This window comes from Saccostrea cucullata, unplaced genomic scaffold (genome assembly GCF_032062105.1).
Source record: "Saccostrea cucullata isolate Sc308-1 unplaced genomic scaffold, CSIRO_AGI_Scuc_v1 ctg101, whole genome shotgun sequence".
Taxonomy (NCBI): Eukaryota; Metazoa; Mollusca; class Bivalvia; order Ostreida; family Ostreidae; genus Saccostrea; species Saccostrea cuccullata.
The window spans coordinates 32,676-44,972 of record NW_026939309.1 but is presented as its reverse complement, the minus strand read 5'-3'; the positions used below and the strand labels follow the sequence as shown (position 1 = coordinate 44,972).

At 32.3% G+C, this 12,297-nt stretch overlaps 2 protein-coding genes across 3 annotated transcripts in view; both read right to left on the bottom strand.

Annotated features, from left to right (window-relative positions):
• The window catches only part of LOC134252808 (uncharacterized), a 34,364-nt gene extending 26,801 nt beyond the window's left edge, over positions 1-7,563 (bottom strand). The window contains exons 1-4 of one of the 2 annotated variants that reach the window (XM_062735350.1): positions 7,372-7,563; positions 5,340-5,459; positions 1,985-2,094; positions 1,305-1,700 (exon numbers count right to left, since the gene is read on the bottom strand). In XM_062735350.1, coding sequence (XP_062591334.1) covers positions 1,653-1,700; positions 1,985-2,094; positions 5,340-5,459; positions 7,372-7,546 — 453 coding nt within the window. In that variant the 5' untranslated portion in view covers positions 7,547-7,563 and the 3' untranslated portion in view covers positions 1,305-1,652. Of the gene's footprint in view, positions 1-1,304; positions 1,701-1,984; positions 2,095-5,339; positions 5,460-7,371 lie in introns of those variants that run through there. The other variant, XM_062735351.1, reaches the window with a different exon arrangement.
• Positions 7,564-9,870: 2,307 nt separating this feature from the next.
• LOC134252791 (C-type mannose receptor 2-like) lies at positions 9,871-11,149 on the bottom strand. The gene is made up of 2 exons (XM_062735312.1): positions 10,969-11,149; positions 9,871-10,177 (listed from the first exon to the last, which is right to left on the bottom strand). Exons 1-2 carry the CDS (start codon positions 11,147-11,149, stop codon positions 9,939-9,941), a joined length of 420 nt encoding a protein of 139 aa, XP_062591296.1. The 3' UTR covers positions 9,871-9,938.
• Between the last annotated feature and the right edge of the window lie 1,148 nt (positions 11,150-12,297).

Sequence of the window (12,297 nt, the reverse complement as noted above, 5' to 3'; positions counted from 1 at the left end):
ACAAGAAAATGAAATTTGTCCATAACACTCAAAGAAAAAACAAACTTTATTTATAAAGATGAAAGCATAAATCTATGCTAAAAAATGACTGGGATGAAGCTAGCAGCCAGTACATGAATGAGGACATTCATCAAAAACTGAGATAGTCTTGCATGTAAAATTACATTTACATATTTTTATATAAACTTTAAAAATGCAGGAATACTCAAACGTAATACCGTTTTTATACTTTATTTTATAAGAAATAAGGTATCTTTTTTGGTCACGCGATCAAATCTCGTAAATCCCGAAGGGCTTTATGGAAGATTTGATCATGTGCCAACCCGTTTTACATCCAAATAAAACTTTAAAAAAGTGATAATATTTAATATTTACATTTGTGACTGATTTATTACAAATAGTATGGTACTTTAGTAAAGTTTGAAAACCATAAAGTTTTTTTTTCAAAACTCAACGGAATAAGTTGAATGCGTTGATAAGTTGATAACGTCGATCGCTTATTACGTCAATACCAAATTATGTAGATCACTTATTACTAAACAATCAATTTATGGTCACGTGACGAGATGTTAAACGCCCTTTCAAATAGTGTTATATAGGGGAAAACAAATGTAAATATAGATAATTATAATGTTTAATAATTGGATAATTAATGTGACAGTTAGTTACGTAATTTCTACGACAATTGGAGGCTGTAAAACACACCTGTATAAGTAAAATTATTCGATATTTAGGCAGAAAAGTTAGAAATAAATTACTTTAACAATCTTTCTTACTTGATCAAACAAGCCTCCGGAATACGTTAAGTACTTTAGGGATAATCCCTTTTTAGCTCTTTCAGGGGTGTCAGGAGCAAGACGGGAATAATTATTAGCTAACCTGAAAGTTGTAAATATTGTAAACTGAAACAGGGTACAAAGGTAAACTTGAATGAATGATGTTTCGAACAATTACTTGGGTTACGTAATGGGTTCATAGAAGTATTACATACCGGTATCAGTAATATTTTGTGGTGACGTAACCAAGTGGTACCAAGAGCATTTTAAATATTTCAAACAGGTATAACACCCCTTATTTATTAAGTGTCCACCAATTCATTACTGGGGCAAGAGAGAGGGGCCCTAGGGCTATCATTTCCGCTATCAGAATGGGATATGGTGGTACCACCAAGTGGCGCTACGTGTGTGGACCATATTCCCAGCATTCATGTTTTATTTTTTGCTGTTCCCAGGAACAAACTATCACTGGGAATGAGTTAAGAACCCTCTCTACACTGCACACTAAAGAGTTCTGATTCTATGGTATTTTTCTGCAGTTAGAGTGATCTGCCATTAGATCTAAATTTTAAAAAATAGAAATTTACAATATATTACTCAGTTTATAATTAATTCAAGTATTCTTAACATTTTAAAAGGCCAAGATAAATTATTAAACATTTTTTTCTTTAAATGTATTGTCTATATGAAAGTAAACAACAGGGATTTCTATTCACTGATACTGTGTTGTCTTTGAACATTATGGTGCGAGGTAAATGCCACACACCATATAGTGAAAATTAATTAGGTAAGCTCAATATAAGCTCCTTTAAACAGTATATTTTCTCAATGTCCAAAAAATGTTTTTACACTTGTGTATAGAGGGTCCTTGAGGGCCTAAGGGGTATCCCTTGTCAGCGAATTTCGGATCTTTCCAAAGCAATCCTACAAAATAAAAACAAAATCATTTTTACTAGCAAACTTTTTTTTCAAAATCATGAATTTTTTCTAAATCATGAATATTTGTTTCCATTTTGATCCTTTAATTTATTCATTAGATTTACAACAATGATGCAGAGCCCGTTTCACTGAGAATTTTTTTTGAATAATTAAGAAAAATTGATACTTATCACAAAAAGCTCAACAAAATATGTTATTCGCCTTCAGATAAGATTACCTTTAAATAATATTAAAACAAGTTATTGTCATATCTTATCACTTCTACCTACCGTCACAACTAATCCTGAAATGTAAATAGTTACTAAAACCATGAAAACGCCGGCCGTATAAATCAGTTTCCAAGTAATCCACATCCACCACGACAATGATTCCTCCGTGTCTGTAATATTAAAAAATTGTAATATTTTTGATATCATGTGAAAAGAATGAGTGCACTTTAGTGCGTCAGTTGAACCCTTTTTGGCTACACATTTTAAAGGTGCTTAGACACAGATTTGATGTTATTATTTTTTTTAACTTTCTGTATAGTTTCGTGACTTATATGTTGCTGTAGCATTTCATACGAAAATATAAAAAAGAAAATATTTTATTTCTTGTGGAAGTAATTGAAACTTCGAAAGAAGCACCACTCTCGAAACAAAATTACTCGCCTTTATCTCATGGTGCTGAAATTCATGTAGAATTTCTTCACCAACCGTTCGATTGATAATTATTTTTCTCGCTCTGTTAGGTTGAAGATATATCCTGATAACAAGTACTCGCAAAGTACTCGCAAAAAATAAGAACAATACACTATACAATACTGAACCTATAATGTTCATCTGATTTTAATTATAGAAGGAGATATACGTATATAACGAACAGTAATCAAGATCAAAAGGTTCATAAAACAATACAAAATAGGAGCAGAGGAAACACGGACCTCCAGAACATCAGAGGTGGATCAGGTGTCATGGAGGAGTGAGCATCCCCTGCTGACCGGTTACACCCGCCGTGTGCTCCTTCTCTTGATCGAAATATAACAGTATAGACAATTCAATGTGTAAATAATGGTATGAAAACCGTCAGTCGGCATTTGACTCAATGATAAATTGTATTTGCTGACAAGTTATTGTATCGACTATAGAACTTCCGAAATGATTAATTCAAACAATACAAAATTGCAGCAGAGCAAACACGGACCTCCAAAACATCAGAGGTGGGATCATTTGCCATGGAGGAGTGAGCATCCCCTGCCGACCGGTTACACCCGCCCGTGCTCCTTCTCGTGATCGGAATATAACAGTATAGACAATTCAATGTGTAAATAATGGTATGAAAACCGTCAGTCAGCATTAGACTCAATGATAAATTGTATTTTCTGACAAGTTATTGTATCGACTATAGAACTTCCGAAATGATGAATTTAAACGAGAACATTTACTGGAACCCGCTATGTATGTTTGTTTGTAAGGAGTTTCTTGTATATCAAATTCTGATGGAAGACCAATTCGTTGCTCGCAAGGAGATCGCATCTAGTTATTATGATTATAGATTGTTGTACATCACGGAGCTGTATAAGTATCCGTATGACTATCGAGGTATGAGAGACATCTCGATCCAATTAAACCATTTGGTTACATCTCAGTCTCCTCGTTTTTGGCTTTAACTTCATTCATTTGGAAATGAGATGTGGTGATATTTCTAATAAAACATATAAAGTTGAGGTACAATCCTTATAACTAATAATGAAAAACATATTCTGAAATGATTTAAATATCAAGCCCTAAATGATGTTTGAAAAAAGAGAGTTCAAATAACGAAGAACGTTGTTTGAAATAGTTTATATATCAATTTATAAATGATATTACACATATATTACAAAAGAAAATAATGAAATTTGCCACTGCATTTTCATTTTACTACATGTTTTGTGTCTCCAGGAAGTCTTTCCCAGTCAAACCCGCCTGAAGGACACCATATCAAAACGAAATCAAGCTCGAAAGTTGCAATTTCAACAGGCGAGATGGGACAAATAAATATATCTTTCAAGTAGTTCATTGAAAAATAAAATGAATGAAAGTCAACAAACGTTATCAAAATAAGTGTGCATGCCCGTTGGGAGGGGGTTTTAAACTGGCTTTTTTAAGCATGGCCCTCGTAGGGCCTGGAAGCGAATTTTGAATTTGATTTGAAAAGTCTCCTTAAAATCGGCTACAGGTTTTTTTTCGATTGAGTTGATGATAACGTTTTGTGTATTTCAAAGTTTGGGGAAAGGTTTAACTGTCATACAAAGAAACAATGTATATATAAAAAAAAGACAGAATGAAGCAATGAAATACACTGATTTTATAAGAGAGGAAAGAAAAAAGGGGGATTCCCGAAAAATGTTTTGAAACAAAATTGATTTTTAAACAATATAATAAAAAAAAATAATAAGGTTGATATAACTTCGTCTTCTTTTTTAATTTTATCAGAAGAATTATCATTGGCTATTTTCCATTGCATGAATGGGGCTGCTTTAAACCACAAATAGCGATGAAAATTTTACGCAATAGTTCAGATTAAGGATTGAGATGTCCGTCGTCATACAACGATACGTATACGGATACGCATCCAAATATACATACAAGATCAGATAGAAGAATCTCTAATATGTATGGACTGTTGGCAACGCACTTTGGCACTTTGAAAAAAAAAATGCAAAGTGCGTTAAAACTGGGAAAAAATCAACGCATTTTGAAAAATAATTTTCAAAGCACATCAAATTTGGGACATAATTTAAAAGCACATTGTAAGTTTTTTTCAAGGTGCGTTAAACGTGTAAATCAACATTTTTTACCATGGAGGCACATAACGCACTTTGAAAAAATATATTTCAAATAAAATTTCCAGATTTAGATTTTAGTAATAGACACTTTTTTTTACCTTATATTTCTTTCCAAAATCAGATGAATTGATCTACATGTATCCTCATCGAGAAAGAGGAAATGACAAGCAGAAGGACCCTCAATCAATTTCTTTGCTTTTCCTAACCAAATATACCTATCTATAATTCTCCCCATAAAATTAAGTTAACGTAAAATAATGAAAAAAAATAATAAGATTTCTTTTTTAAAAAATACCGGTAATAGCACACCCTCTTGTTTTATAGAAGACAGACTCGGGAGCAACAATAGCCATTTGACTAAACATTGAAATACAAATCAAAAATATGAATATAGAATGCATAAATAGTATTTTTTCTTATACAACTCAAGAATAATCTATTTAATAAATGTAAAATAAAGGCCATCATCTTGCATGTAGGAATTAGAAAAAAAAAATTAAACTTCTAAAAACTTATCAAATAACTTAAAAAATAATCCATTTTGTTGCATTTTCCGTACCCCTTAGGGTCATATGTATAACGTCTATATCTCAGATCCTGAATTGACGTCATCGTTATTCGACCAGGTTCAAATAATTTTTTATCATATCTAATTTGCTAAAACATTGACTACTTTAAGTAGTTAATATGGCCGATATTAACGCACTTTGAAAATAAACAAAATATTTTTTCAAAGTGCGTTAACTTGGTCCCAAATTTAACGCACTTTGAAAAATTTTCATTTATGCCAAATAAGCAACATTAATAATAGTTACCCTGACTTTCATTGTAGTCCAAAGGCTCTGATCGTTGTTTCATTTGTTTTTCTAATTCGTTGAATTTTCCTTCAATTTTTTGCATATTGTTTTTAAATTCTGCTACAATCTTCATAATTTCTGAAATTTGAAAATTTCTAAATATTTAAAACTGAGTCTAAAGAAAAGGCATATTGAAATACACTGAACATTTTAAAAATATTTTCAATCTAATTTGTGTGAAATGTTGTGATGGGAGATGTTAGGGCATGTGCGAGAGGATGTCTGTGAAGATGGGGATGTGTAAATGATGGTGAGGGTGTGAGAGTGAGAGGATTTGAAGGTGTGTGTGTGAGTGAGGGGGTGGGAGAGGATGTGTGAGTATGGGTGGGTGAGGGTGTGCGTGAATGGGTCTGCGTGTGCCCTAACGAAACACTTAAGTAAATTATGATTTGCTATAATTTCAATCTAATAAAATTAGATGTTTGATCCGCTCGCCTACTCTCTACACTAACGTTAGTGAAGCGAGTATGCGAGAGTATCTACATTATAGCATCTAATTTTAATTAGATTGCTATAATTTGCAATCCAGTGAGCAAATAATGCCCTAATTAAGTAAAACGTCAGTCTGCTTTCGACTTGCTGAAACATTGCATTTGCTGACAAAGTCACTGTATTGACGATAAAATGTGCACAATGTTGAGTCAATTTTTTGTTCAATCAACTTGTTCGTCAATAACTTGTTTTGTTTTAGCGGGGAGGCATATACTGCATATGCAGGTGATCCATGTAAGTGTATTTGTGCAAAAGTGTGGACGATAGAAAAATTGGAATAATTGCTTTTCTCATAAAGATTTGTTAGCAAGTAAGGATAACAGACATAAGTACTGCGATCGATAGTGTAGCTCTCTCGCCTACCTCTAAAACAATTTTCAAAAGTTAACATAATCGAATTTTTTCCCATAATTTTATAGATATTTATATGGATTTTTATAAAACATTACTTTTTTGGGAAAACAAAGATAGATCTATAATTTTGGTAAAACACGTTTTTCACTATAGAAAGCAACGGAAAACGGAAAATATATCACCCCCCCCCCCTTGAAACAAAAGTACCTTTTACAGGTAATAGTCAACGAACAGTGGTTACTTCCATTCTTTAATATGTCGATACGATTTATCTCGGTGAGTTTGTTATAAAAGGTAGGTGGTCACAGATATGAGACCTCCGTTTTCAATTTGAATATTGTCCTTGAAAAAATACTTTGATTGAAATATAACAATATATATGCAATTTTTGTCATGTTTCCCTACTTTTGATTTGAAAAAAGAAACGGTCTATATAGATCCAGATTTTATTTAGGGAATTTTTTCAATTAAATTCTTCTTCAGAAAACGCTTTGTTTCTCCTTCTGTAATCCCTCAAATGAATTACATGTATTTCAAGAAATTTCGTATCCCTTTCAAGCGAGAAGTGGTTTCCTGTATGTAGGTTTACGATTCACGCCTGCACTTGCATTTAAAAAATAGGACTAATAAGTATTCATTTAATAAACAAAGCAGCTAGAAAGTAGTACACACACTTTTGTATGGTACAGTAAAATAATATTTTCGCCATTCTTTTTTACTTTCTTTTTGCCACTTTTAAAAAAAATAGCAATTGATGACAGTGACACATACCGGTAACAGCTCATTAACACTGATTATATTATCAACAAAGCTTTAAGATAAACGTGATGACTTTAACTTTCAATTGCCAACTTCCTTTACAACTTTTGCATCAGTATACCTTAATTTATCAGCCGCATACAGGGTTTATATTTCTCAGTTGATTTGATTCACGCAAGACCATGCTCTATATATTTTTTTTCTTGTTTTTCATTTATCTACTTTATTTCTTTATTATTAATGATTCCTTTTCACTAATAATAGTTTATTATACTTATTGAGAATCCAGCTCATACTCTGAAAAATCAAACGTTACAATTAATGGTAAACTTCATCAGGGTCCGTCAGCTAACATCCGCGACTGTACTCTTCACTGTGAACTTACCTTGAGTTGTGTTATCGGATTCTGCTAGGAGTGTCATGGATGACAATAGTCTTTTGTTTTCTAGAATCATATCATATAATTGCACATACTTCTTCTCAAGATGAAAGCATATGATGATAATACATGATATCAAAGCGGGGATAAAGAATTCTTTCAGTCTGATCAATACTTCCATCTTGTTTCAAAACGAAAGTAGATTTTTTTCCCTACTTTGCTATGAATGAATATATCCGACATTTATAAATATATCCAAATAAGGTAATTTTGATTACTTTAAAAATTAAATATGATAATCATTTATTGATGTAAATAAATTTGTAAGAAATTAGAATATAATGTACTTTTGATGATATTGTATTATAAATATTTAAATTTAATGGTCTTTCTACAGTGCACGAGTAACGAAGTAGACAAAACAGGCATTTTTATATATAACCAGGTCTAATTAAATAAAGTAAACAAATGAAAAAATAATTGAAATTATAAATTCTGTAAATTTTATCGCACATCACCAGACTAAACCCGACAGGCGTATTTCATATAGCGGTCCAGAATTCTTTATTTTACTATTGGTCATAAACATTCAAATTAAACATGTTAACATTGTAAACATAGAGTGTTTGGAAGTTGTCTTAGTGTTATTTTTTGTTTCTCTATTTTCTTTGTTTTTATGACTTCATATAACTTTTTTGTCGGGAGGAAGGAACAGGGCGTCCCGAAAATATGTCAATTTTTATTTTGTCGTGTCGTTGATCATTTTTTGCAGCTCGGAGGACCTGCTCATATATATTTTGTTAAAACACATAGAACAAAATTTGTGCAGAATTACAAGATCTTTCAAATGATATCTCGAAAAAAGGGCTGACCCCTAAATTAAGGGATCTAGGGGGGGGGGGCAAAAGTTTTTGCCAGATATCCCAAAAAGTATTGAGAATTTGTAATACGTCTAAGAAGCAAAGTTGTTCAAAATGTCAAGCTTAAACTATTGAAGTCGTCAAACCGGAAGTCGTCAGAAAATGCATATTTTTGCTGTTCTTGACAAGTTTTTAAACATTAACATATGTCACTGGAAGCATAAAACTTAATTTTCCGTCCGTCGACATCACTTCCAGTCAACCGGAAATAGCCAAAAATAGCTTTTTAGCTCACCTGAGCCGAAGGCTCAAGTGAGCTTTTCTGATCACATTTTGTCCGGCGTCCGTCTGTCCGTCCGTCTGTCTGTCCGTAAACTTTTCACATTTTCGACTTCTTCTGAAGAACCGCTGGGCCAATTTCAACCAAGCTTGCAACAAAGCATCCTTGGGTGAAGGGGGTTCAAGTTTGTTCAAATGAAGGGCCACGCCCTCATTCAAGGGGAGATAATTGGTAATTAATAAAAATTTGATGGTATGTTTTAAAAATCTTCTTCTCAAGAACCACTGTGCCAGGAAAGATGAAACTTATGGGGAAGCATCCTCAGGTAGAGTAGATTCAGATTTGTTCAAATCATGACCCCCCGGGGTAGGGCGGGGCCACAATGGCTGACCAAAGTTTTACATAGAAATATAAGGGAAAATTCTTTAAAAATCTTCTTCTCAAGAATAACAAACCCATGATTGATCATATTTATATGGAAGCATCCTCAGGTAGTGTAGATTCAAGTTTGTTCAAATCATGACCCCCGGGGGTAGGGCGGGGCCACAATGGTCGACCAAAGTTTTTACATAGAAATATATAGGAAAATTCTTTAAAAATCTTCTCAAGAATAACAAAGCCATGATTGATCATATTTATATGGAAGCATCTTCAGATAGTGTAGATTCAAGTTTGTTCAAATTATGACCCCTGGGGGTAGGGTGGGGCCACAATGGCCGACCAAAGTTTTACATAGAAATATATAGGAAAATTCTTAAAAATCTTCTTCTCAAGAATAACAAAGCCATAATTGATCATATTTATATGGAAGCATCCTCAGGTAGTGTCGATTCAAGTTTGTTCAAATCATGACCCCCGGGGGTAGGGCGTGGCCACAATGGCCGACCAAAGTTTTACATAGAAATATATAGGAAAATTCTTAACAAAGCCATAATTGATCATATTTATATGGAAGCATCCTCAGGTAGTTGTGATTCAAGTTTGTTCATATCATGACCCCCGGGGGTAAGGCGGGACCACAATGGCCGACCAAAGTTTTACATAGAAATATATAGGAAAATTCTTTGAAAATCATCTTCTCAAGAATAGCAAAACCATAACAGTTCAAAGGTTTACTTTTGGATTTCAACTTTTCAATAATAAACCAATTTCTACTTTTTCCTAGCCACAGTGCTCAGGTGAGCGATGTGGCCCATGGTCCTCTTGTTTTACGGTTTTGATGCAAAATTGAAATTATAAAGTGACTGGAGACGACTTAGTTCATTGTTTTCTTTTGTTGAGTCACTTCCGGTCAAAACAGGACGGAAGACCTACTCGTTGCTTTGCAACGAGCTTTGCTCTAGTTTTATTTAATGACTGCACGACATTAACAAAGCAAACTTAAAATTCTCTTGGAAAAGTAAAAACTATTTTTAAATGCCAAACTTTTTATTTCAACATCTCGTACTCTCACAGATGTAGCCCATTCTCTGGGTCCCGAAGGGAGAAACGTATCCCCACTGGTAACCTCTCTTCATTATGAAAGCGTAGTTTGTGACATCTTGGGAACGAGCCGTAAAAGCGTTGTCTGACCCGAGGAAATTCTGGTAGGTCATTCGGGACCCGTCGCTCCATCTCCATTCCCCTCTACGGTATTCCCCTCCGATGAACCATCCATCGGCATTATATCCAGCTGTAAGAACATGCGTACTCACTTTATGATTTTTGAAATAGGATTATTATAAATAAAATCTTCCTTATTTAAATGACGTTTATAATGTTATAAAGGAAATCTTTTAATGTACTTAATGTTTAGAACTATTGTTATAAGTAAAGGTAAATCTTCTTAATTTACCTAATAAATGTAACTGATAGAAAGTAAATATTCATACTTTTTATAGTGGTTTCAAATACCTTTTTTTTAAACTGAATTAAGAGATAATATTCATACCACAGTGTGGCATACTGTGTAGCAGGTTTCTTTATCAGGTATAAAATTAAGCATTTTGCTTGATCAAAGATTTGCTAATAATTTTGACGGACACAAAGTTCCGTGACATTGCAATAGAGAGGAAATTCATCTCTTAGGTACGTTTCAGTATGTTCAAGATAGATTTGAATACAGATTTAAACAAACCTTTGAATAAATATAATTTTATACCAGATGAAATTTTATTGTGTATACAACAAAATAACTCAAGTAATTCAAAGTGATTTGTCTTGTATCTGGAAGTGATAATGAAGAGTGACGTCGACAATTTGGCGGTTTAAAGATATTAAGCAACTCACTACAAAATTGCTATAAATAAGCCAAAGATTTCGCCACACTAAAAATCCGCAGGTTTTACCTAATTCTGTGACAAAATATGGAAATATGTGCTTTTTTTTTTGTTCAGGTATTTCAAAAATCAATAAGAGAAATTCATTATCAATTTTGTCATTTGAAAAATTTGTCATAATTTGAAAAAGAAAATAATCGCTTACGATTTTCTCTTTGCAGGAACTTTTGAAGAAAGACATCTTCCTCAAAATGGTCAATTTTCAAGAGGGACATCCGCTTTCTTTCACAAGCTCTCTTTGCATCCTTCCAACTCTGGATCCTTGAGTTTTGTTTGTTGATGTCGTATGTTTGACAATGTCGACGACCAGAAACTGCCTCTATCATTTTAATCATGTCATTATTTTTTTTTAATATGATCTACTCAATTCATGGTTCTAATAATTATATATTATATGAGCAAAGCTTTTTTTTATTTAATAATATATATTATTTCAAACACTGTATGACTTCTTATTTAAAATGAAAAGTGAATCTTAAAATAAACAGATCCTGCATTTCAATTTTTTTTCTTCTTAACGTAAATATTTAATTTAATGACATCTTAGGAAAAAATTCAAAAAGTCAAAATACTAGTATAAAAAAGTAAGCATACCTAAGACGAGGAACACAATACCAACTGAGAACAAAATCAAATGGTTCTTCATCTAGAATAAATAAGTAAACATAAATTTCATTGTTAAAGTGTAGAAGATCAATTCATTTTAATGTGTGTGACATTTTAAAAGTATTTACTTTCTTTTATTTTTTTTGTATTTTCGCGCTTTTTTATGTTTTTGAAAGAACGATAAATATGTTTATATTTTATCATATATATCATATATTAATAATATATTTATAAAATTGTGCTCAGTAAAGATTTTATCAATAAAAGTGTTGAAAAAATAATAATCTACATTCTAAGCAAGTTACTCGTGCATTTTATCAAAGAATTTCAATATAAAGAAAGAAACTGTTTTTAAAGTGTACTTTGGCGAAATGGTCCCACACTATATTGTATTTTCACAAAAAATAAACTATAACATACAAGCATATTACTTTTAAAGCTAAAAAAATGGTCGATATCCTGCCTGGAACCCTTTTTAAAATGATGTACATGTATTAAATAATTCTTATACAATTACAGCTGTATACTTACCTTTGGTGAAATCACAGCACACTAAGCCGAGGAAAACTTAATTTTGGTCTTTTATGCATACTCTGCCAAATGTTGCCACTTAATTAATCACATCCTCGTCAACTGATAGATAATTATCATTAGCATTAATAAATAAAGGTACATTGGTCAGTATGTCTCAAGTTTATGGGATGAACATATTGAAACAAGGCATTAAAACCAGCTGCCAGTTTATCAACATCTCTTGTTCAAAGCACATATAATTAGAACAATTATGTCATTTCCAAAGATTCGTGAGAATATATAAAATAATATATTTTGTTTATAATTTAACTATGTTTTTATATGTTCTATATAA